The following is a 22,878-nucleotide window of genomic DNA, read 5'->3' on the forward strand; positions in this document are numbered from 1 at the left end:
CATTCCCTCACTCACAAGCCGTCTTGGAGCTGGTGTTCAGCGTATCTTGTTTCCACCCTCATGCACTTCGGGGCGATTCATTAAGTTCACTATGACTGGCTGAGTCTGCTTCTAACCACCCTCGTTTTGTATTCCGTGCTGTTTTCCCGGTGAACTTCACCCGCAGTCGCTCGTTACTTAGGCCTCAACACGCTGCGCTCCGGCGCCCTACTTCGACAGAGTACAGATAAGGAATAATTGGACAATCATGGCATTTGCATTTTTCTCGGCCTTAGGACTTTTGTCCACATTTCAATTCGTTGGGCTCGTCGCTGCGGACTCACAGAACATCGACCTTTGTGGTCAATCAGACTGGTGGAACTCGACTGAAGTTCCATATTCATGTGTGTAGCCCCTCGTTTCCACGCGGTTGTTTTCATCCCCAAGATCGCCGACTGACAAACGCCGCAGTTAATAATAATGCTTGGGGAAATGACAGCTCGGGCTACCAATGTATGGCCGTCCATGATAATGGCCGGAGTTTCAGTGTCTCCTACAAATGGACCGGGGATGCATCTCTTGTCAAAGGCTATCCCTACATGAAGGCTCATCCTACGAGGCTCCCTGTTCAGCTTTGGAACGTCACTCAGCTACAGGTTACTGGCAATTGGCAGACCTACGTTACCGGCAAGGAAAAGGCTAGTGCTGAGCAGCAGGCTCAGGCCTTCAATGACGTTGCACTCTACGCCAACGTTGCTGTGGACATGTTCCTGTCCGACAACAAGGAGAACTCAACCATGGTCGGCGCCCCCATTGAAATCATGATTTGGCCCTGGTGGACGCCAACTGTAAAGCCGCTAGGATGGGCCGAGTCTACTCCCGACAAAGACACCGTCACCATCGATGGCACACCTTTCTCATTGTACCATGGCTGGAATGATGGGGGACAGCACGTTTTCTCATGGCTGGCTCGCACCAATCTCACCAAGACCGACGCCGACTACGGGCCTTTGCTCACCTACATCTGGAAGAAGGGGATGCTGTCCGGCGCAATATGGCTGGGGCAACTCGAGCTGGGCACCGAAATCAAGCACGCCGCGGGCGACATGCACTTTGAAGCCAGCAACTACACCTTGAAGGTTGTTAGACAAGGAGACCCAGAAGACAAGACCACCTCAACGTCCACAACTCGAGCCAGTACTAGCCAGACCGCGACGACGAAGACAATGATGACGACGGCCGCAGCTGAGGCCGCCACCACTTCTGCGCCGTCTCCCACCAGCACCAATGCCGCGCCCGCTTTATTGCTTGCAAATCTGTCAACAGCTTGGTGGATCTCACTCGTCACTGTTTTGTTGTACTAACATATTCGGTCGCCAGGAATGTATCAGACGTTCAGGGACGAACTATCATAGAGAGAGAGTGTGTGTATTATAATTAAGCATATTTTAATCGAATGCCACCTTTGTTTCCACAGGGGAATCAGACTCCGTGCGACGGAATAGTGCCTAGGCCTCCGGCTTCAACAGCATTCAGTGGCTGATCGAACAACAACAAGAGCATAGGAGGACCGTACTTCTGATACCATCTTCAGAAACAGCGTCAGGGCTACCCTTCCAAACCAGGTACTTGTGTTTGCTTAGATCAAGCATGAGTACGGATACTCTTGTACCTGCCTCTGCGTGAGGCCATGCGGACTGAAGCTAGCGAATAATACTTGACTGGTGGAACGGGCCCTGTGAGCTATACAAATTTGTCGCAATAAGTTTCATGCCCTATTCTTCACTAACAGCCATACGATGTGGTTGTAGATATGGTCCAATTCCAATGCCCATAGTGAAACCTACTGGGTTATGGATGGTAAGTGGCGTACCAGCGATGTTCAAGTATCGATGCTTGGGCACCTAGAACCGTTGCAACGACAATGCCGCAGATACGTCTCTTTCTGGCAACTGAGGGTCAGGCTTAGGGCGACACTGCAGGTTCAAAGGAAATTCAGAAATGTTTAGCGTTAACTGCTAAAGTGCCCTACCAAGGCTACCAATTGCTTGCCCAAGCTATAATACACCTTCGTTTGAACCCATATAACACCATCGAATGACATTATGAGCTAGACTTTTGTGCACGCTCAGCTTCAAGCTCCCTCTCAGCCTGCTGATAGTACTTGGCCGTGTCAACGCCATGTTGGTTGTGGTTGACAAAGTTGAACCAGGGTATGACGCCCATGAACAAGGCCGAATACCTAGACTGTCGCGCAGCGACGCCTTGCATATGAGGGGTCAATCTGCTCTCTCCGTAAAGCGGCTCGCCAGCCTTGACCTTGGATACCATTTCCTTCATGTCTAGCTCAACTTCGCGAGCGTTCTCGGTGGCTCCGTAAAACCGCACTGCAAGCCCAATTAGTTAGCATTCTGCGTCTCTTCCGCTTCCTTCATCCCCGAAGGTCACACGGATAGACATCCTTACAGCTAGAGCGCTGGTAAAAGTATAGAAAGCCGCCAGCGACACCAATGGCTCCAGCCAAGCGTAAAGCCTGAGCCATGCCTCCCTTGCCGACGTGGGAAGGAGCAAACTTCTCCAGGATGAGGAGAGCGCCGGGGCCGAAGGCGGCAGCAACAGCACCGTGGAGATAATCCGAAGGTCTGGCATAGCCGACAACTCTTTTGAAGTGGCTGTAGTTGTTCTCTATTAGCTTTTGATCCTACGGAGGCTGCGGCGGGCGGGTCGGGGCCTACGGGTCGTTATCGATGAGCTTTACGAAGAGAGACAGATGTTAGCTAATGTTTGCCTTCAGAAGAAATTCAAGCACGAGGATCTTACCGGGTAATCACTCCTCACGACCTTGGTCGGAGTGTAAATCTGCGCTTGTGCGGTAGCCATTGTAGCGGACGGCAATGCGTAGCCCGATTGCGTCGATGATGGCCGGTAGCTCTATGTATACGACGGTCGATTTGGACGTCGAATTGGATATGAGCGGACGCTGATTGGGGCTAAGCCACGAGAGTTGCCTGAGGCATGACATATTTCTGAGCACAGACCAGTATAGGTGTGGCTTTGCACACGAGTGGGTACGTAGATGAACCACAATGGCGGGCACCTTTGGAGGGCCGAGCTGCACCGACGCGTCGTTTAATTGAAGACGCGACTCTTAGTGACATTCCGCGTTTATCGAAATCCGCAAGAAGGCAGCGACTTTGCTTGGACGATATCCGATCAACTACGACAGGTTGAGTAGGGAAATTTGACCGATGGCTACCAGAACCGTACCCGAATATGACGATCTCGACGTATACAACGTTGACGACGACTTCGACGACCCTTTCAAGTCCCCACCGCGCGAAGCGAAAGATGGAAGCACGAATAAAAGAAAGCAGGCCGAAGCCTTGGGTCTTGATGAAGAGGTCGAAGTGGCTAAAAGAGCGCGGGTGCCACGAGTAAAGCTGGACGAAGCTCGGTTGGTATCTCGTTCGCTCGACACTATGGGTTACTGATCTTTAACAGGCTACTGTCGGATAACGGGATACCCAAGCTTCGAAAACGCGCCGGCAATCTCAAGTTCAAGGGCAAAGGACACGAGGTAGGCCTGCCCTACCTTCTGCTGTGATTCTAATTCTTTGATTCTTTGCTGAGACGATATCCTGCAGTTCTCCGATGCAGCTCGTCTTCTATCCTTCTATCAGCTTTGGCTCGACGACCTCTTCCCCAAGGCCAAGTTCCTCGATGCTCTGAGCATGGTAGAAAAAGCCGGTCACAAGAGGCAGATTGGACTGAAGCGCATGGAGTGGATTAACGAGGGCAAGCCTAGGCCGTGGGAGGCAGACGGGGACAGAACGGAAGATCCAGTGGAAAAGGTATCAGAGCAGACAGCCCAAGTCTCCACAGCACCAGTCTCAGCAACTGTCCTTCTACAGCAAAACATGGGAACACCAGAACGCGGAGACACTATGGGCTTAGAAGACATTTATGATTCGACACCCTTGGCTAGGAAGCAGGACGAGGACGTGTCCACGCTACAGCCCGAGGAGCCCGACGATGACGATCTCGACGCGCTCATGGCTGAGGCGGATGTAGCAACTCACGCACAAGCACCAGCTACTCTGGAGCCCAGCGGCAAGTCGGCAGAGGAACAATTCGCAGATGAAGAAGCCGCTATGGCCGAAATGGATGGATTGTGGTGACAGGACTAGGACTGAGTTCACAGCAAATACGGCTGTATGAGCGACGATGGCGTTGGTATATGAGTGGGTTGCATGGAAGGCGTTCGGGTCAGGGTTCCAATTTAGATTTACATCAAGCACCGTCTCGGTAGCCAGGGGTAGTTAGTACATGGCTTATACGGAGTAGACCGCTGCCCTTATTTCGTCGTCAGGTCGCCAGCATGGCTTTTTACACCGCAACAGGGACACTAATACACGAGGAGAATGAGCTGTTACATGCAGCTGTCACATTAAGAAGCGGTATGGAGATATTATGGGGAATGACTTGAAAGTTCATTGGTCGCAAGGCGACTTTTCATTGAATCAATATAATGTTACAATCCACCAAGCATTGTCTATACTGACTGGACACCATGCCTGCGCCTATACACCGTTTTCCCATCCCATTCAAGCCAACCGAAAACGCTTCCCAGTCTCATTTGTATCAGTTACTCCCCGCTTCCTCTTGGAAGCCGAAGTAAACATGTGATTATTAGTTGGTGTTGAGATGCTATCTGCCGGATCGGGCCCTTGAGCTCGTAGTCGGAGTGAATTCCTGCGGTTCATTTTCCGCTCTTCAACTCTCAGAGCCCATAACAAAGTCAAAAGAACCTCCCTAGACGGTAACGGTGCGCCGATTATCCACGTTTGTGGTGTTCGGCTGCTGTCGCGCTGCGCCGAAGGTTCAGCCGACGATCCCCCGACCCGGTCATCGCATCTCTCAGACACCAACCGCAATGCCTCCATCGTCGCATCCATGAGCGGACGCGCCAGAGTGGGGCTGCAGGTTAGGATTCTCTGAAGAGACTTGAGTCTCAGAGTGGGTGGGTTCGCGGCCGAAATCCGGGTCCGCTGCGACGGATGCGCCGTTGACGTCGTCGTGGAGGAACTCGTTGATGTCGAACGGGTCTTGGAGGAAGGTAGAGTCACCAACCAAATAATCGTGTTCGTAATCGAGGGAGTTGGGGGAAGAGAGAAGCCCGCTTTCAAGGACATAGCGATCTGCGTCAAGGGCCGCCGACAAACTGAAAGAATCACTGATGAGGTGACTAGTAGCGTCTGAAGCTGCAGAAAGAAGACCAAGGTCGGATGCAGAGGGGTTTGAGAGGCCAGCCATGATTGCGGAAGCTCCTCCGACGTTTGACACTGCAGGTCGCACAACATCGCTGCAGGACGTTGTGTCAGGTCGGAGGAAGACTTCGCAATAGAGGTCTCGGCCGTTTGCTGCTCCTCACCGCTCTCCTCAGCACCCTCAGCGATGGGTGAGAGTTCTGGGGAGAGCGATGCGGGGTTGACGGTTGCGTTGGGTTGAGATGTGGTCATGAGGTCGTCGACGAGAGACTTAGTCTCGTCTAGCGAAGCACGGTGGCCATCGTGGGAGCTGAAGAGCTCTTGGGACAAAGTCACCGAGTTCTTGTGTAAGGGATCATTGGGAGACGTTGAACGAGTCAACATGCCAGAGTCACGGCGGAACTTGTTCAGTTCATCCACGAGTAGCTGGTTTGCCTTTGTAACGTTCTGGAGAGCCGACTCAAGCTCTTTGTTGCGTCGCTCCAAGGCCTCAACCTCCAGTCGCTTTCGCTCACGGGATGATTGAGCAGCCCGACGATTGCGAAGAACCCGCTCAACGCGGCGTTGTTCCTTCTCGTCTTCTGTCTTGGCGCGTTTCCTACGAGTTGTCTTAGGTAAGGTGAACAGGGAAGGGATGAGGTTGACCCGATTAGGTTGTTGCGACTTACCTGGGGGGAAGGTTGGTCTTGGGCTCAGGAAGAACCTGGCCCCATGACTTGCGCTTCTTCGTGTGCTTCTTGTCCGGGGATGATGATCCTGCATCGTCTGGAGCTGGGGTCGAAGCCGTCGATGCAGGGAGACCACCATCATCGTTGAATGACGGCGGTGTCATCATATCTGAGGGATCGAGAGTGTCATCGTTGGCAATATTTGCGTCGCCAAAGAGCGAGGGATATATTTCGCCGGGTGTAGAAACGAAAGACTCGGCAGGCGAGTCCTCGAACTTGATCATTGGTGATGGTTGCTCCCAAGATGCCATTGTGCGTTGAATATTTATTGCGTCGGGAGCTGAACTCTCGACAGGCTCGTGTTCTTTGGCGTACAAGAGAAAGGAATTTGGGAGATGTAGCATGCAGTCAAGCTACTTGTGTGGAGCGGATTGGCGACGATCCGGGGGGTAAGGGAGTGGTAAGGCTGATGGGTAGAGCAGGTGGAGGCAGTAAAGAGGTGCCGTCTTATTTCCTCTGATGATATAGCCAAAGCCGCGATGCTAAGTAGAATGCATGTTGGGGGCAATGACGACTCGGTGAATGAGTCAGATATGGATCAGGTGAGTCACCGAAGCAAGAGGCAGCAGCTTAGGAAGAAGCGTGGTAGCCGGACAGTGCTTGGTTGAGGCGTAGAGGACAGAGTGTTCTTTGCTGTTTTGTGCAGAGGTGCAATGTGTTCACAAGATGCGAGGTTCAAGAGCAGGCGATGTGGCCTCTTTTGTAATTTGGGACCACGTTGGCCCTTTCCCTTCCAGCTTCCCAAGGGGGTGCCAGGAACCAAGGGACGGCCGGAGTGGTGTTGCCTCAGGTGTCAACTTCGAACGGCCCCCGGCTGAAATGGCAGAGACCCTCAACTTCCAAGGGCAAGGTCGAAGCAGGGGTTAGGAGATGGGGGAGATGTGGAGGTCTTGAAGGCAGCAAGGGTTGAGTAAGGCACCTACTTTCTTTGGTATTTGACTACCTATCCGTACCTCCCCGTTCTGAACTGGTGGCCGACCATACTCCGTAGTCCATACGGATACAAGCACATTGGCACGCTTAGCTAAGGCATGGAAGGTGGGAACGGTACCTTCGGATTCGCCTGTGTCAGAGGCAACATAAGTGTAACCGTGTGGGTGGAGGCAGGGCCTCCTCCCTCATTGCCACACTCTGGTCAGTGGTAGATTGTATTGTTCGTAGCTACCGAAGAGGCAGCTCAGGGCAGGCCGCAATCCGCAAGCCGCAGGCCCGCAAGGGGAGAGAGAAGTCTCCAGAACAACACGAGATAGGGAAACATGATTGGTGGATCTGACCAAAGACAGTAAGTTACCTACGGAAGGTGAGGGAGCGTGCACTTGGCCAGCAGTTTCACTGGCTCGGGAGAGCCTCCCACTGGAAGTTCCATACGAATAGGTGGAGCCATGCCGCCATGATAGACGGCGGGGTGGTGGATGGTGGGTGGATTGCGGGACACAACTTCCATGTTGGGGTGGCACGGTGGAAACCTGGCGGTCCATAATAAGGTTCTAGCGATGCCAGCAACCAGCGACAGCCACAGCCACAGGTGGTACGCACCACCTTGAGGAACTTGAGGTAGACTCGTGCGATCCCCCAAACGGAAGTCAGTGAGCAAGGGACGTTCCATTGCATGCTCCTGACTTTTGCCTCCTGGCGGATATTACCCCTATCTTTCCAAGTGGAAGTCAAACACTCGAGGAACCTACCTTAGACCTATTCATGTCTCGTATCAGCTTCCCTACCTACCGATACCTTATTACCCATCGACGGACGATGCCTTGAGCAAAAGGCATACACCTATCTTTACCTGTGCTTCTTGGATGTGAGATGCCCTCCTTCTTTGAGTGTTTCTCACTCCACTGTTTGCTTGCTCCAGCCTCACCATTCATGGCTCTCGTCAGATAGATAGGCATGTCTCGAAGCCGTAGGTTGGTGTCACTTGGAGAAGGGGAGACCTTGCACCATCAGCATTGGTTGATGGTCCGTACCGCTCGTAGACTGAAGAGGAAACACGGTAGCCACGGAACGGAAACACGCCTGGCGCGACGTCCCCTAGGCGGTGCCCATGGGCCGTGTGCCCGTGTACCCGTGTGCCCGCGTCGACTTTCAGGGGATTTCCTTCCCCCATCCCCATCCGCATTTGCCACATGTATGAGGTGAACTATGAATATACCTCAGACTCAGAAGTCAAGACGGGAGTCAACTGTATTTTGATTATATTCCTGTTGCTTTCCTTGGCCGGCTAAAGCCTCAACTTGAGTAGCAGTGCGGCATGCCACTGCCGTGTACTCCGTACTCCGTAAGGTATTCGCGGATCCCCTTTCCTTTGCCTTCCATAGTGCCCGCAATCTCGCCCGAGGCAAATGAACGGGGCTCCGACACATTGATCCGACCAAAATAAGCTCAAAGGCCGCTGCCCTTCAGCACCTCATCTGGACTGAGATTCTGGACGCTTCGTACCGCCTCATTTCTCCTTCACCCTCGGCAGTCCGCAGTCCGTAATCTACAGTCAGTCCACCATTCACAGTCTAGGAGTCATCGTGTACGGAGTACACTACCACGCAAAAGGAAGTAAGCAGACCGTGGCACTGCGACACAGCTTACGGTGCCGATTTCTTTCTACGACCATCTCAACCCTCTAGCACTCCCCTTGTGCCCTCCTCATTATGTGCCGTATTTTCGACTTCACGCACTGCATTGCTAAGTCAGACTTGGCTGACGGCTGACATGCGACACCTGTAAGCTGAGCTTTGCACCTATGAGAAAGGCAGTTTGGAAGGTTGCTGTGCGTAGGTTTACACTACAGGTACGCACTTGTGTCCATACCTTACCTCAAGCACACGACGCCCGCACATGGAGCACATACGCGTTCAGTCGTTGCGCCGCCACCGCCGCTGCTGCTAAAGTTAGCCACCCGTTGTTCCCCGGCAGAAGCGGCCATTCAACACGCCAGTTTTCCTCCTCGCCTGCTAACTTGTGGGCTGTGGCACCTTGAGGTCCTGAACTCAGCCATTCGGGTCTCAGAGCTTCAGAGGTATTACTCGTTGGACTCCATAGCAGGATGGGGGCAATGGGGGCCTTGGGGGCTGATTCTCAACTCCAAGTCTCCAACCGATGCCCACCATCCCGACGCTTTTATTATTACACTCGACTCACTCGAGCAATCGTAATCTACCTTAGTCACCCCTACTCTACGAAGTACGGATACAGATGCTTCAAGCTGATTGAGAGGTGTGACACATGGCACTCACTGGCTTAGCACTCCTTAGGTATGGCAGACGACGAGAACCAATTATCGTGGAACTACGAGGGACAACCTACGCGAGCCTCAAAAGGCGGCATGATTGCCATCCTCCATGAACGGAAAGCAGATCTGGAGTCAGATAAGGGTTAGAACTTGGTACGGATACTGGGCTCTGGTCACCCTTGAAACGTTCCGGTTGGTTGGGTCCGGCAATGTGGGTTACCGCTTGCGAATTGCATCGCCATCTACGGATACACTATGATCTATTGCCCGTACCATAGCCAAGATTCGCGCCCTGTTGTGCTTTCTTTCTACGCCGCCTCACAGGGAGAGCTTCTTCGCAGCAAGGGAGTCGGGAGGCATCTCGTGTCGCGCGTCTTGTCTCTTGTCAGTGGAGCTTGTCGGCGTATGAACAGTATCCGTATTCATTCTTCTTAACTCACTTCCTGTGGTGTCAGACTGTCAGTACCTCGACGTGCTCGAGTACCTACTACGGTACCATCGAGCCACAAACCACCACAATCCCTGGCTTCCCGAGGCGATCTAGGGGTACAGAATGCCGCAGATCCGTGGCACTGGCCATCTAATGAGACTCAGGGTTCCAGAACGCGACTCGTTTACGAATACCTTACATTATTGCCCTGAAAGTGTAAACGGCCTCAAAGCTCCCAGCCTGTCCGGCCGGTCCGATATCTATCAATGAACTAGCGGATTAAACTCTGGGCAGCTCGCAATTCAACAGAGAGGTAATTACTCGTCGCAATATCAGGCAAATCGTGCACCATCGCTCTCCGTAGTGGTGTCTACTTGTCTCAACTTCTCAGACCTCTACTGGTAAGGCCTCACATACCAGCCGACTACGGATCCTTGTTAGATGAGAACTAGACTGGGGATGCCGATACCTCTGGCTTGACAGTGGTTGAATGGTATGTGTAACTTGAATCTTCCAAAGGTCCAAACTTCAAATAAGCTGCGAGACCCCTACTGAACCCTCAACGGCCGAAGTTGTCAGTCCCTCACATGTCCTTGCAAGCTTTTACACGAGCTTGGCAGAGGCCTATTCTGAATTTCTGATGACAGTGGACAAACTTTAGAAGTCGCCGCCTGACGCCTGACGCCTGTCCACTGTCCACTGTCGTGCTTGTAAAGGATGAATCGGCCCATAATCTTGACACTGGATGGTTTAGCTTCATCGCAACCTTGTCGTCGCTGTTGATGGCTTTAGAAGTTCAGACAGCATGTTCGTCTGTCAAAACCTAGTGACTAGATTCGTCCCTGGCACGCCTGGTTGGTATATGAACTTCCGCAGGGCTCTCCGCCGCCGCCGCCACAGCCCTATCTTCAATTGAGAAGGGGCATTTCAAGTCTTTTAGTAGCAGTGCTCACAACCTTGACCTGTCTAGCCTGCAATTGCAACTGCACTTGACAAGCTGATGACAGTATGTATACCAATCTGCTTCAAGGCTTCTTCTCACCCCCATTTACAACCTCGTGCCTTTGTGGGGCAAGTTTTCTGAATTACACAGTAATGGGGCTGTAGATCAGAGACTTTTGTTCATTAAAGCTCGACATCACACAGCCATGTCGATCCAGGCTGGATTGGGCGGCAGACAACGGGACGCACGAATGCTGACCTTCGATTCCGCCACAAAGGTTGAGCAATGAGTTTCAATCTTGGCAACTTCAACCATGACTACATAAGACGGTACTGATGGACACAGACATCCGGTCAGTAAGGCTATGGTCAGCAGGGAATCTTGTCGGTACACTTCTAATAAGAGCACCCGATGACGGTGTCTCCATCCAGCACGGACCACTTTGTCCTAGTCCCGACATTTGAACATCATACCACAGGGTCCCAATTGCCATGAGCCCCCTTCACGATGCCATCGATCTCTGAAGTCACCCACCCCCCGTAAAAGTCACCCGGCTGCGGCTGGACTGCCTCATCGTCGACGAAGCAATTCCACGGGTCGGCATAGAATGACAGGTACCCTTTGATCGCCTCGAACCCCGGTGTTGGAGATTCATAAGACCAGATTCGGTTGGAAACCACCTCGGGCGTTCTTCCGGACGATGGTGCAGGAGCTGTGATTGTATAATATGTAGCCGCACCTTTCCATTCGCAGTAGGTGCTTCGACGCGTCGGGGTCAGCGGCACCTTCAAAGCCGCCGGTGGTAGGTAGTACGCTGTTGCTCATGTCAGTCGGACCACTGCTACACATTTCGGCACCGATCCAGGCCAAAGTTATGACGAACTCGGGGGGTGATGCGTTTCCAGAATCCAATAGGCATCTCGAGTTTCCGCAATCACTTGTCCGTTCCATACAATTTGTAAGTGACGCGGTATCTTCTCTAACAGTGGCGGCCGTGGAAATGTTTGCACATTCATCCTCGCTCGTGCAGCCATTCTGTTTCACGACACAAGTGTTCAACGTGGAGGAGCAGGATAATGAAAATATTCAAGGAAATCTGGGTTGTTCCTGTAGAGTTCCTTTGAGGGCTAGTATTGTTCTGATGATACAGGTTACTTTGGATTATCACAACTCCAGAGGCGGGGCATTCCGATTTCCTGTGAGTCGTGACATCTTAGACTTCGGCATATCAAAGGCCCGGTAACGAACCTAATACCATACGAACTGTGTCCGTCCGTACCTACTGATGTCCAGTTCTGACGACGACATATGACCTGGTCTGCGCAAATGGGATACTTGACATGGAGGCGCATGTGGCGGGGATAATGTGGCTAGTAAGGCGGTGCACAACAGGTTCTCATTGCGTCATCAGCCTGCCAGCCGGTCCCACCTGGGACGATTGTCGGGCCCCGACTACGGGCTGGCCAAGGCTATGTGTCCCCGACAGGTGACGCCTGGCGGTCCGGCTCTGTTGCTTGATGTCTGGCTATCCTCCAAACCACAAACATTTGCTATAACCTTTGCGCAACATCACCCAACCCTCACTACGTACCTTTGGACATACGCTTCCCAATTAAGAAAACCCCGAAACCATCGAAACATCGCTTGCCATACGCTATACCGACTGCCCGCCGACTGAAGATAACCCCTCACTACAGACCCCGCCACTCAGTATATCTCCGACTCCCGGTACGATAGGCATCAGTCACCATGTCGAACCGCGCACTTGCCCGCGATATGCAGGTCGAATTCCAGGCACGGGTATGTTGACATACTCGTCCATACTAGATCACCTACGAATACCTGGGACACTTGCGGATCTTTAATACCAGTAAACTAACCGGCACTCAGTTCCAAGCGAAGCAAGCCCGGAGAGAAGCTCAAAAGGCCGCCAAACAAGATCCTATACTAAAGAAGCAGATTCAAGACGTAGGTTATCGAATGAGAAACGCATTTCAAAATGCTGACACTGAACCGCACAGCTTCTCAAGAAGGGCGAGACGGCCAAGGCCTACCAAAAGGCCAAAATGCTCCTGTCTAAACAGGCCTTGGCTCAACAGATGGACCAGATGGCTGATATGGCCGAGCTTTCTGCCGCGCAGATTCAAGCCAACAATTCAATGAATCGCATGACGCACATGATGGGTCAATCATCTCGTACTATGTCTGTGGCACAGAAGAACATGAACCCCGAGAAGGTATGCCACCGAGCCGTGACCTAAGAATCTGTTGTCGCGGCCCATCTCTCTAACTGCCTCATTTTCAGACTCTCGTTACCCTCGAGCAATTCAAGCAACAAAACGAAGAGTATGCCGTGTCAAACGGCATCTATCAGGACGCCATTTCGCAGACTACGAGTGCGCAGGTATCGGATGACGCTGTACACGAGTTGTTGGGAAAGCTGGCCGATGACGCTGGAGTGCAGCTAAATGCTGAACTCAACAGCGCGGCGCCAGCTAAGGAAGAGCCAGTGTCTGCTGAGCCTACTGCAGAGGAGGAAGATGCGTTGCAGCAGCGGCTGCGTGCGCTGAGGGCTTGAATTTGGGGTGGAACAATGTTGATTTGAGCATGCTGGGATGGCTTCACTCGTTTGGTAATTTGGGCACTAGGCGTTATAATGGGCGTGGGCACGCGCGTAACACATTTCGTATTGAGAAGAGCGAGGGGTCTCCAACCGAACCTCTGGCGTATAGTTGCACATCAAGGCGAAATCGAGGCGGTTGAAGAGACAACTGCTACGTTTGATTCCTAAACTAAACTAAACTAGCTTTCCTAAACCCCGAGCATACAAGCAACCTTGTGCTTTTCGTGTGTAAGACAGGATTTACATGTACAGACTGGCGACTGCCGTGATATCGCGCTTGATCATCTCTTGCGCTGTCTGCATCTTCTGGTACAGTTCCGGGTCTCCAATGATGCGAGCGGCGTTCTTCACCTCACGGCATGTTTCGTCCAGACGTGTGATGGTCCGCACAATAGTTCCTTCCAGGACATCGGTCAGATCAGTGATGTTCTTGAAGCTCATGCCTCGCGCCCATTCGTAGACCACTTCCATCAGACCGAACCGGGGACGAGAGATAAAGTCATTCGAATCATCCGCAGACTGAATGACTTGGTGGAGTGTCTGGACTTCGTTGACCTTCTCGCTAATAGCAATGATGGTATCCTTGCCCCGCTCAAGGTTGCCCGTTAGGTTCGGTTGAGTGTCTGTCTTTTCCTGGAAGACAAACGCCGAAAGTAAGGCAGCGATTTCGGCTGGCTCGTAGTCGGCGAGCACATTGTCCAAAATCAACTCTGTCAAAACGAGTTCATCGCCCGAGTGAATCTCGCAGGCCACCTTACCCTTGAGCAGTATCCTGGCGCTATCGTCAATGAATTGGAGCTGTTTAAGCACCTGAATACGCTGCTCGTAGTCCGGCAGAAGCTGAAGGTTCTGATCCGAGAGGGATTGCCGGAGCTGAGAGATGTGCTCCTTGATGAGCCACTGATCATGGCACATGGCAAACTGTAAATAGTGTCAGCGATTGCTCTTTCTGCCGGGTCAGCCATGCTACAACTTACATGCTTCAAGAACTGAGGACACGAAAGAGCAGGCGAGGACGAGGCAACGACTTCTGCATCCTTTCTCTTCTTCATTATCTCCTGAAAAGAGAGATTCTTGATTTTGGAAAGATCCATCTCGTCCCAAAGATCATCCCACGATCGACACAGCGCATGAAGCCTGTCCTTTGCCTTTGCATACTTCTCCCCGCCTTGGAAGATCTCTGGCACAATGCCCTTGGTGACATATCTCGTCAAACATTCAACATCACTCAGAGGAACCTGCAGAGTCTTAATCCGCACGTGCTTCTTCGCCTGCGGTAGCGGTGTAAAGTACTTGCGGAAGGCCGGGATGAAAGGCAGAAGGTCTGTGGAATCACGAGTCTCCCTCATGAGTCTGATCTCACAGACATGCAGAGTAGGACCACCTTGCCCCTTATCACTCGCGCCATCCGACAGCAAGATGCCAGGTGTGCGAATACCATCCCTGTTGTATACGATCAAGCGGGCCTGACTGAACATCTTGCGGCCAATGGTAATACCAATCAGAGACTTGTAAACTTCGCCGGTGAGTTGCTTGTAGTCCTCCGACGCTTGGTGACACTCGTCCATAGACACGTCGCAGACGCTGCACGAGTCTCGTTTGATCTTAGCCAAGTCGGCCTCCGAAATTTTGACTGCCTTCTCGTGCTCAGGGAGCAGCTGCTGGGTGGCATGTTCCGAGAAGCTACGTTTGATCATCTCTTCAATCTTGAGAGCCTCAACCCGGAGTAAATTGAGGATCATGTTGTAGGTGAGACGGAACTGGGATCTGAGCTTCGACGGCTCTCCTAGAATCATCTTCTGAAGGTCGGCAACAGGGGGGGCTTCGTCCCCCCCTGGTGGAACGATAATGACCGAGCCGACTGTATCCAAGCCACGACGACCTGCTCGGCCGGCCATCTGTGTATACTCGCCAGGAAGCAGGTTTCTGAAGGAATGGCCGTCGTGTTTACGGTATCCAGAGAAAACGACTGTTCTGGTTGGCAGATTGAGACCCATGGCGAATGTCTCCGTGGCAAAGAGCACCTTGACAAGAGTTTGGGCGAAGAGAATTTCGACAATCTCCTTGACGATTGGCAACAATCCTCCGTGATGAACCGCAATACCTCTAGACAAAAGCTCTCGCAGTCTGATAATCTGTGGCAGAGCCCGATCCTCGGGCTTGAGTCTGGCAATGGACTTCTCGATAGTCATGTGGATAGCACTCTTCTCAGTCGCCGTGCAGAAGTCCTGGTTACTGAGTGCATCGGCATTCTCCTCGCATCGCTTCTTCGAGAAGACGAATATGCACGACGGAAGGAGGCTCGACTTCTTTAGGAACTGAACCAGATGAACCCAAAGGTTCTTGTCTTGGGCTGCAGAGGTAAAACCACCCTGGCGGCCGGTTCTTCCCATGTGACCTGGATTGTGACTGGCGCGCGGCGCTCCACCACGGCCTCTTTGCTGAGGACCGCCGCCACGCTGCCCCCCTCGCTGCCCGCCGCGCTGGGCTCCTCCTCCTCCTCTCTGGCCACCGCCGCCGCGAGGCGCGTTGCCTGGCTCGGGTGCCCTGGTCTTTTCTTTGCCCTGGATTGCTGAATTGGCTTCCTTCCAACCCTTCTCGATGAATTTCTTGTCCGAGTCAACGATTTTATGAATGTTCTTGCCAGCCCACAAGTAGTGCTCCAATGGTATGGGCCGCTTTGGGGTTGAGATGACATAGATATCCTTTTGCTTGGTGCGTCCAACCCAGGAGGCAAATTCGTAGGTATTGGGCACCGTTGCTGAGAGGAGAATGAGTGTTACATGTTCGGGGAGCATGATGATGACCTCTTCCCAGACGACACCGCGCTCAAAATCATTGACGTAGTGTACCTCGTCAAAAATGACGAATTCGACATCTCGGATAAGGTCAGCTCCACGGTAGAGCATACTTCTTAGAATTTCCGTCGTCATGATCAGGCAACTGGCCTCAGGGTTGATTTGAACGTCACCCGTCAGGATACCAACCTCGTCGAAAGTTTGACGGAAATCTCGGAACTTCTGGTTACTCAAGGCCTTGATCGGGGAGGTGTAAATCGCCTTTGTCATGTGCTTTGTTGCGAGGGCGATGGCGTATTCGGCAACGACGGTTTTACCGGCTGATGTGTGCGCAGCGACGAAGACAGAATCGCCGCTCTCGAGGTGATAAATGGCCTCCTTCTGAAAAGTATCGAGCTCAAAGGGCCAGTCTCTTGCCATATCGGGCACCAACTCTCTGAAGTTGGTGATGTCCCTGTCGATATCAACCATGTGGGCCCACTCTCGGCCGGCCTTCCTGGCACTCGACGCAGCTAAGGCACCGTGGGGTTCGAGAGCTGGGAACTCGACAGGCAAAATGGCGTCAATATCCTCGCTGTCTTCTTCATCTTCGGACTCGGCCTCATCCACCTTGTCGTCGTTCGTCTGAACCTCGCCGTCTGCCTCGTCAACACCTGGTGGTTGTTCCGGCTCCTGGTCCAGCTCTTGCTCAATCGCCCTGGCTTCGTCCTCATCAGCCTTCTTTTGGCCGATATTGAGACCGCGACTTAGTCCAGGCGCAACCTCGAGTAGGCCGCCCTCGACACCGAGTTTGATGACCCGCTCGAGCTTGTTATTTGACAGAGCTGCAGCCTCTCCACCTCCAGACCGGTGAACCTGGTCCTCGAGTGCTGCGGTTGCCTCGATTCCATCCAGGCCACCAGGTGCGAAGGGAAAGAATCCGGCAGCTCCACGGACGAAATCAGCTCTGTTGGCGGGCTTGCGAAGAAAAGAGGTCGAATTCTTGGCGGTAGCGCTGTTGGCGGGAACGGTGACATTTCGGTAGCCACTCACTCTGCCCTCAAGGCCATGCCTTTCAAACCGTGTCACAGTCCTGGTTTGAGGATTGCCGATTTTGAGGAGCTCCGTATAATCCACGGGGCAATCCCAGCGCCTAGGAGGAATCAGCTAATGGACATGGAAAGCAGAATGTGTTCGTGTTTGGAGGGCCATACTGCTGCAGGCCATTGAGCCATTCGGGTGAGAATTTCATGCATGGCATGAGAAACTCAGTCTCTAGACTTGTCTTCAGCTCCGAAACATCTTGCTTGACGCGCTTGCTTGGCCGTTGCTGGAATAAGATGTCGTCAATGTTGGAGTCGGGAAGGTCCTCAAGATGGAGACCTTGAATGGCCGCGGCCAGGTCGGAAGCCATCTCGAAGACAATGAGCGGCAGGAGAGGTATAACACCGTCGAAAGTAGGAGGCGAGACGAGGTGAGATGAGACGAGACGATGAGTTTGGCCTTGAGCCTACCTTACCTTGTCATTGACTAAGGTAAAGTACCGGTATAGGGAGGAAGGAGGGACTTGACGTGGGATGAAGTGAGGTACCCAGCTAAAGGTACCTTAGGGCGGGACTGCAGTGATCACTGATGACGGTGTGCGGGGTGGCAGCGCTGTAGTCTAGGTACTGCCGTACCTGTACGAGTCCATTTTTGTGCCCCTCCTACCTTACCTTACCTTACCTAAGGAAATAGATCCGTTAGATCGGACAGCCAAGGCACCTAAGGTAGGTAGGCACAAATTGACGATACCCTAGGTATTTAGGGTACCTTGCCTCATTTGAAGTAGGTTGTTTGCCTAATACATCTTGTCCGTTTCCCACTCTGCTCTACATCAGTCCTCACTCGAGATGGCCAGCCTTGATGGACGGCTTTCGTCCCAGATCGCCCATGAAGGAACTCTCTCACGAAGCGATTTTGATTTTCATGGTTTGTTATGATCAGTCTCCTGGATCTCAGTAACACATTCACCTCATCGCCGAATAGCTTCAGGCTACAAACAGCGCACGCACGTGGATGATATCCTCATTTCTCCAAATCCTGAGCTCTGAACCTATCTTGATGAGGGATGGTTTGCTAAAAACACTCCGGTATACGTTGGCCACTTCAGCCATGACATCAATGCACTCCATAATGGCCAAGTGCTCACTGCTTCGTGCCATAGCGTATGGATCATCGCATACAATTGTAACCCCAGGGTATGAGATGTATATATGACAACTAAGCAACATACAAGTACAAGCTTCTTCCCCAAGTCTATCGAGCTCCACGGGCCATTATAGATCAGCTTCCATCTCGGAAACCTCAAAGAGGCAGCTTGCCCACGCCTTCATTCTCTCGTTCACGACACGCAACTCTCTTACAGGCGCAGCATCTTGGCGACGTAGTTCTCAATGATCTGCTCAGTAGGGAAAGCCATCTCCTCGAGACCAGCCGCGTAAGGGGTAGGAACGTCGGCACCAGTGACTCTCTGGGCGGGCGCATCGAGGTAGTCAAAGGCGTACTCCATCGTCACGGCCAGGATTTCTGAGCCGACACCGTAGGCGGGGAATCCGGACTCAACGGAAAGGAGGCGGTGGGTCTTCTTGACAGACTGAACAATGGTCTCGACGTCCAAGGGCTTGACGGAGCGCAGGTTGATAACCTCAACATCGATGCCGTAGTTCTTCTTCAAGTTCTCAGCGGCAACAAGAGCCTGGCCGACACAGCGGGAGAGCGTGACAATGGTCAAGTCCTTGCCGGAGCGCTCGATCTTGGCCTTGCCGAAGGGAAGAACAAAGTCATCCTTCTGAGCAGCCTCCGACATGGGGAAGGTCTGGCCGTACATGAGCTCGTTCTCGAGAACGACGACGGGGTTGGGGTCGCGGATAGCAGCCTTGAGCAGACCCTTGGCATCCTCGGCACTCCAGGGGGAGACGACCTTCAGACCAGGGATGCTGCCGTACCAGGCTGAGTAGTCCTGGGAGTGCTGCGCAGCGACACCAGAAGCGAAGCCATTGGGACCGCGGAAGGTGATGTTGCAGGGCTGGATACCACCGGACATGTAGAGTGTCTTGGCGGCGGAGTTGACGATCTGGTCGATGGCTTGCATGGCGAAGTTGAAGGTCATGAACTCGCACTAGAGGAAACACAAGAGTCAGTCACGGACAACCAAAATCTAAGACGTGCCGCCGCATTCAACCAGTCAGTAGCTGTTCAAATGATTGAACAGCCAACTGCCAAGTCCGTATGCCTTATCGACATGCTGGAGGAAGCAAACTTACCACAGGGTGCAGTCCGCTAAGGGCAGCGCCAACGGCGAGACCGCAGAAACCGCTCTCGGTGATGGGTGTATCGATGACACGCTTGTCGCCGAACCGGTCCAGAAGACCCTTTGTGACCTTGTATGCGCCGTTGTACTGAGCGACCTCCTCGCCCAAAACGAAGACCTTGTCATTGGCCTCAAGCTCCTCGGCGAGGGCCTCGTTGAGGGCCTCACGGACAGTGTAGTCCTTGGTTCCCTTTGCGTCGGCATACGTCCGTGACTGGATGGCGAAAGCAGCGGGCAGGCCTACGAATTGGGAGATGGGGGAGGTGCGGAGGGAGGCAGCTCTGGCTGAAGACGCCAGGCGGGCTGCGGGACGGAGGAATCGGGACATCGCGAATTTGGTCTTGGGAGGGTTGGATGGTAGAAAAGACGCCCAGGTCGCAACGCGAAAGAAGCTGGATAGCCCAAGAGGATCTGGAGAATGAGGAGACAAGAAGAAAAATGTCGTGGATGGACAATGCGTGACCTCAGGGTGGGGTTGACTATGGCCAACGACGAGAATTGAGCGTCGAGGTGAGAGGGATGAGGAAGTCGACGGGGAGCTGTCGAGGGATTTCGCAGCTTTTTTTTTTTTTGCTCAGCTCTATGGGCGTTGAGTCCGTTGAATTGCGGCGAGCTGCCAGACAACAGCGTTGGGGAGGTCCCGGGCGTGGAGCTAGCCCTATTTGGCCTTAGCGGTGTTCTTGGGCATTAGATAATCGGCAGCACCTATCCTGAACCAATCACGCTGTATTTCAACGATTAGTCCCCATCCAAATTGCGCTCAAACCCAGGTCCGATTTAATCCCGATAAGCTCCGCTGGCTTGTTCTCCCTTCCATTTGCTGCGTTGATAACTTAATGCGGATACTCTCTGTATCACTCATGGCTAGCCCAGCTAACGGGAGTGTTTGCATCGGCCTTTCTTAGTGCTCCTTTGTCGGCGTCGGGCTTAAGCTCCCCCTCGAGGAGTGACCGGACACGGATCTCCATAAGATTTCTACTCAGCAAACGCGTTCTGAGCACCATGCACCCGGTGCCACCCGCTTCCATCCGAACGGCGAGCCACTTAGGTCCGAGCAAGGACCAACGAAAGGGAACTCGATGAGGTGGTCTGGGCAAAGGGCATGCATGTTCCACAGAAACTCTTTGAGCAATACCCTGAATTGCGATGGCGATCATGTGCATGGCTGGCACTATCATACTCAAACCTAGTGCGCTTTATTTTGCGGCCTGTCATGCTGGGCTTTTGGCCATTTATCAAGATTGCTGGCAATCTGCATACTGACTTGCGGGACAGACTACCTAAGTTTCCTTATCCATAACCCCAGCCGGTACAGAATATCTAAGGACGCGTCTGACACAGAATACAACCAGCGGCAGTATTCGACCCGCCTCCATAGACAATGTGCTGGGGAGCGATTGGAGTTACACGAGCAAAGGATAGTCCGCCAGACGTGTGTGTATATGAGACTCTCATGTTGGAACCGTATTTCATTATGTGCCATTATGTAGTAGCCAGTGACTTATGCCAGGTAATCGGCGAGCGTATTTTTCTCTATAAGAACTCTCTCCCACTTTTCCCAAGCCAACTAACTTCCTTCCATCATGGCCCACCATGAATTGTCGTAAAGCCGTCCGGCTGTAGTTGCCTAATTACAATTATAGTACTGGTATAACACTCATACAGCGAGTAGAAAAAGTCATGGCCTCTTTATCTTTTTCCGTTGGTGTCCATCTATGCCATCATCTCTGCATCCAAGGCGTACAAACGCGACGTCTAGTTGGCGGGCTTCTTTCCGACCATCAGGTACATAGGCGTGAACAGGTGCTCTCTGCCACCAGCAACAAGGCAGTCACCAGCCCATGCCAAACTGTCGGCCGTTTTCTTGGTACCGGCAGGGGCAATCTTGAGAGCCTCGAGTCCACCAACCACGTTGTGCATGAGAAACCGGCCCACCTTGGTCATGCGAACAATGGTGAAGATGTCAAAGACGGACTGGATGTACTTGAGCTCGCCTGACAGGGGCCAGTACCACGGCATGGGGTCGGGCCTGTCGGCAAGATCTTCGTGGTGGAGCATCTCAAAACCGGCAGTCTTCATGGCAGCCAGACCCTCAGAGACCTTGCACATGTTGGAAATACCATCACCCTGCTCGATGCCCAAGCGGATCTCACGGTGGGCCAGGTTATCGTTGTCGTACTCGTCCGTCATCAACCACTCGTAGACACCAAAGACGCCACCAGGCTTCAAAACACGGAAGATCTCGCTGTAGATACCCTCAAGACTGGGCGCGTGGACGGTGGCCTCAATAGCGTAAACGGCGTCGAAGGAGTTGTCGGGGAAAGACATTTGCTGCGAGAACAACGTTAACCATTTGAACACGGATCTGAGCACTACATCAACCACGTACCATGAAGTCTCCCTTGACGAAGTCGAGCTGCTTCGACAGGCCCTCCTTCGCAGCGTAGTGAGTAGCTCTGTCGATTTGGTAGTCGTTGTTGTTCAGCCCCGTGACGTGGCAACCGGTGAACTTTGCGATTTCTCGGGCAGGGCCGCCAACGCCACATCCGACATCAAGCACCTTCATACCCTCCTTGATGCCGACCTGGTGGGCGAGGTAGTGCTCATGGCGGGCAATCGCCTGGTAAAAGGGCTCGCCGTGGGAGAAGCGGCAGAAGTGGAAGGACTGGCCCCAGCCATACTCGTACAAGTCGGTCGCCAGGTTGTAGTAGCTACAAAACCATGATCAGCTTGTATCTCGACAGAAAAGGGGGAATGGGTCGCGTACTGTCTGGTCAAGGTCGCATATTCAGCTGTACGAGCCTATGCCAAGCAAATGTCAGCGTCTGCAACGAGTTGAAATATGTTCATGGCATAACAAAGGTCGGATTGCATACTGCGCGCTCCTCGAGAGTTTCGTCCTTTGCGGCCTTGTTGTCCCAGTGCTTGAAGTACTCGTCGACGGCAGCCTGCTTCGCATCACTGCCCTTGCTGAACATGGCGGCAAGACCACCGGTGGCCTGAGCACTGCTACCGTGCAGGGCCTTGTTGAATTGAGCATCGCGAGCGTGGTCCTCACGCTCGAGGTTGGAGGCTGTTGAGGTGACCATGTTTTCAAGTAGTGAATGAACACGATAGAGAGAGAGAGAGGCGTTGGTAGGAAGAGGAGAGTGGTGGAGAGCTGGAAGGTTGTAAAGTATCTGGTCTGGCGAGTGAAAGAGAGAGGGAAGAAGGAGAAAGATTAAATTGAGAGCAGGACAACAAGATCGGTAAGGTAGGACGGGCAATCAGATTGGCACTCGGGAGAGCGGGGGTGTAGGCTTTTTCAATTGCGACAAAATATCAAACGGGAAAAGGAGTCGAAGGGACGCGGCAGCGGTCGATATTGTCTCGTTTTGGCTGTGTCAAATTTCCAACATCCCCCTCCTAGTCCCTCTCAGGCTCTCCATCCACTGTTCCTAAGCGGTCTACCAACTAAGGATAGGCCGCAGCACGGTAGCACCAAGCAAAGTCTGTGCAATAAAATGAGATGAAAACTGCGAGGCCAGACTGTTTGTTGTCCAATGTCCATTTA

The 22,878-nt window shown here is 52.8% G+C and overlaps 9 protein-coding genes across 9 annotated transcripts; 3 read left to right on the forward strand and 6 right to left on the reverse strand.

Annotated features, from left to right (window-relative positions):
• Positions 1–247: 247 nt before the first annotated feature.
• BDP81DRAFT_307016 (concanavalin A-like lectin/glucanase domain-containing protein) lies at positions 248–1,343 on the forward strand (the record flags this gene model as incomplete). The annotated part of the gene is made up of 2 exons (XM_060583329.1): positions 248–383; positions 451–1,343. The coding sequence occupies 2 exons, from the start codon at positions 248–250 to the stop codon at positions 1,341–1,343; spliced, it is 1,029 nt and encodes a 342-aa protein (XP_060451812.1).
• Positions 1,344–2,082: 739 nt separating this feature from the next.
• Positions 2,083–2,859, reverse strand: BDP81DRAFT_388668 (NADH-ubiquinone oxidoreductase 21 kDa subunit; the record flags this gene model as incomplete). The annotated part of the gene is made up of 4 exons (XM_060587160.1): positions 2,083–2,366; positions 2,446–2,651; positions 2,715–2,731; positions 2,800–2,859. The coding sequence occupies 4 exons, from the start codon at positions 2,857–2,859 to the stop codon at positions 2,083–2,085; spliced, it is 567 nt and encodes a 188-aa protein (XP_060451813.1).
• A 368-nt stretch (positions 2,860–3,227) lies between these two features.
• Positions 3,228–4,157, forward strand: BDP81DRAFT_306639 (replication fork protection component Swi3-domain-containing protein; the record flags this gene model as incomplete). The annotated part of the gene is made up of 3 exons (XM_060583294.1): positions 3,228–3,433; positions 3,481–3,556; positions 3,624–4,157. The coding sequence occupies 3 exons, from the start codon at positions 3,228–3,230 to the stop codon at positions 4,155–4,157; spliced, it is 816 nt and encodes a 271-aa protein (XP_060451814.1).
• Positions 4,158–4,583: 426 nt separating this feature from the next.
• Positions 4,584–6,225, reverse strand: BDP81DRAFT_307525 (transcriptional activator hac1; the record flags this gene model as incomplete). The annotated part of the gene is made up of 2 exons (XM_060583372.1): positions 4,584–5,844; positions 5,915–6,225. 2 exons carry the CDS (start codon positions 6,223–6,225, stop codon positions 4,584–4,586), a joined length of 1,572 nt encoding a protein of 523 aa, XP_060451815.1.
• Positions 6,226–10,717: 4,492 nt separating this feature from the next.
• BDP81DRAFT_413438 (uncharacterized protein) lies at positions 10,718–11,801 on the reverse strand. The gene is made up of 2 exons (XM_060589288.1): positions 11,457–11,801; positions 10,718–11,387 (listed from the first exon to the last, which is right to left on the reverse strand). Exons 1-2 carry the CDS (start codon positions 11,605–11,607, stop codon positions 11,041–11,043), a joined length of 498 nt encoding a protein of 165 aa, XP_060451816.1. The 5' UTR covers positions 11,608–11,801; the 3' UTR covers positions 10,718–11,040.
• A 229-nt stretch (positions 11,802–12,030) lies between these two features.
• BDP81DRAFT_9862 (Snf7 family protein) lies at positions 12,031–13,296 on the forward strand. The gene is made up of 4 exons (XM_060596553.1): positions 12,031–12,373; positions 12,464–12,541; positions 12,595–12,810; positions 12,879–13,296. Exons 1-4 carry the CDS (start codon positions 12,323–12,325, stop codon positions 13,149–13,151), a joined length of 618 nt encoding a protein of 205 aa, XP_060451817.1. The 5' UTR covers positions 12,031–12,322; the 3' UTR covers positions 13,152–13,296.
• Positions 13,297–13,436: 140 nt separating this feature from the next.
• Positions 13,437–17,516, reverse strand: BDP81DRAFT_477395 (DSHCT domain-containing protein; the record flags this gene model as incomplete). Its single annotated transcript, XM_060594816.1, has 3 exons — positions 17,188–17,516; positions 14,174–17,126; positions 13,437–14,117 (listed from the first exon to the last, which is right to left on the reverse strand). Exons 1-3 carry the CDS (start codon positions 17,385–17,387, stop codon positions 13,437–13,439), a joined length of 3,834 nt encoding a protein of 1,277 aa, XP_060451818.1. The 5' UTR covers positions 17,388–17,516.
• An 858-nt stretch (positions 17,517–18,374) lies between these two features.
• BDP81DRAFT_456616 (transketolase) lies at positions 18,375–19,653 on the reverse strand (the record flags this gene model as incomplete). The annotated part of the gene is made up of 2 exons (XM_060593193.1): positions 18,375–19,133; positions 19,279–19,653. 2 exons carry the CDS (start codon positions 19,651–19,653, stop codon positions 18,375–18,377), a joined length of 1,134 nt encoding a protein of 377 aa, XP_060451819.1.
• A 1,427-nt stretch (positions 19,654–21,080) lies between these two features.
• BDP81DRAFT_307162 (S-adenosyl-L-methionine-dependent methyltransferase) lies at positions 21,081–22,414 on the reverse strand (the record flags this gene model as incomplete). Its single annotated transcript, XM_060583340.1, has 4 exons — positions 21,081–21,656; positions 21,715–22,036; positions 22,093–22,127; positions 22,202–22,414. The coding sequence occupies 4 exons, from the start codon at positions 22,412–22,414 to the stop codon at positions 21,081–21,083; spliced, it is 1,146 nt and encodes a 381-aa protein (XP_060451820.1).
• Between the last annotated feature and the right edge of the window lie 464 nt (positions 22,415–22,878).

Source organism: Colletotrichum phormii (genome assembly GCF_030913505.1).
Source record: "Colletotrichum phormii strain CBS 102054 chromosome Unknown BDP81scaffold_1, whole genome shotgun sequence".
Classification (NCBI taxonomy): domain Eukaryota; kingdom Fungi; phylum Ascomycota; class Sordariomycetes; order Glomerellales; family Glomerellaceae; genus Colletotrichum; species Colletotrichum phormii.

What these genes read in the sequence shown, in the direction of transcription:
- BDP81DRAFT_413438 (XM_060589288.1), bottom strand. Translation starts at nt 11,607, where the DNA reads ATGGCTGCACGAGCGAGGATGAATGTGCAAACATTTCCACGGCCGCCA. An exon ending in GGAAACGCATCACCCCCCGA is followed by an intron (nt 11,388 to 11,456) that starts GTTCGTCATAAC and finishes CATGAGCAACAG; the next exon opens with CGTACTACCTACCACCGGCG.
- BDP81DRAFT_9862 (XM_060596553.1), top strand. Translation starts at nt 12,323, where the DNA reads ATGTCGAACCGCGCACTTGCCCGCGATATGCAGGTCGAATTCCAGGCA. An exon ending in AGGTCGAATTCCAGGCACGG is followed by an intron (nt 12,374 to 12,463) that starts GTATGTTGACAT and finishes ACCGGCACTCAG; the next exon opens with TTCCAAGCGAAGCAAGCCCG. An exon ending in AGAACATGAACCCCGAGAAG is followed by an intron (nt 12,811 to 12,878) that starts GTATGCCACCGA and finishes CCTCATTTTCAG; the next exon opens with ACTCTCGTTACCCTCGAGCA.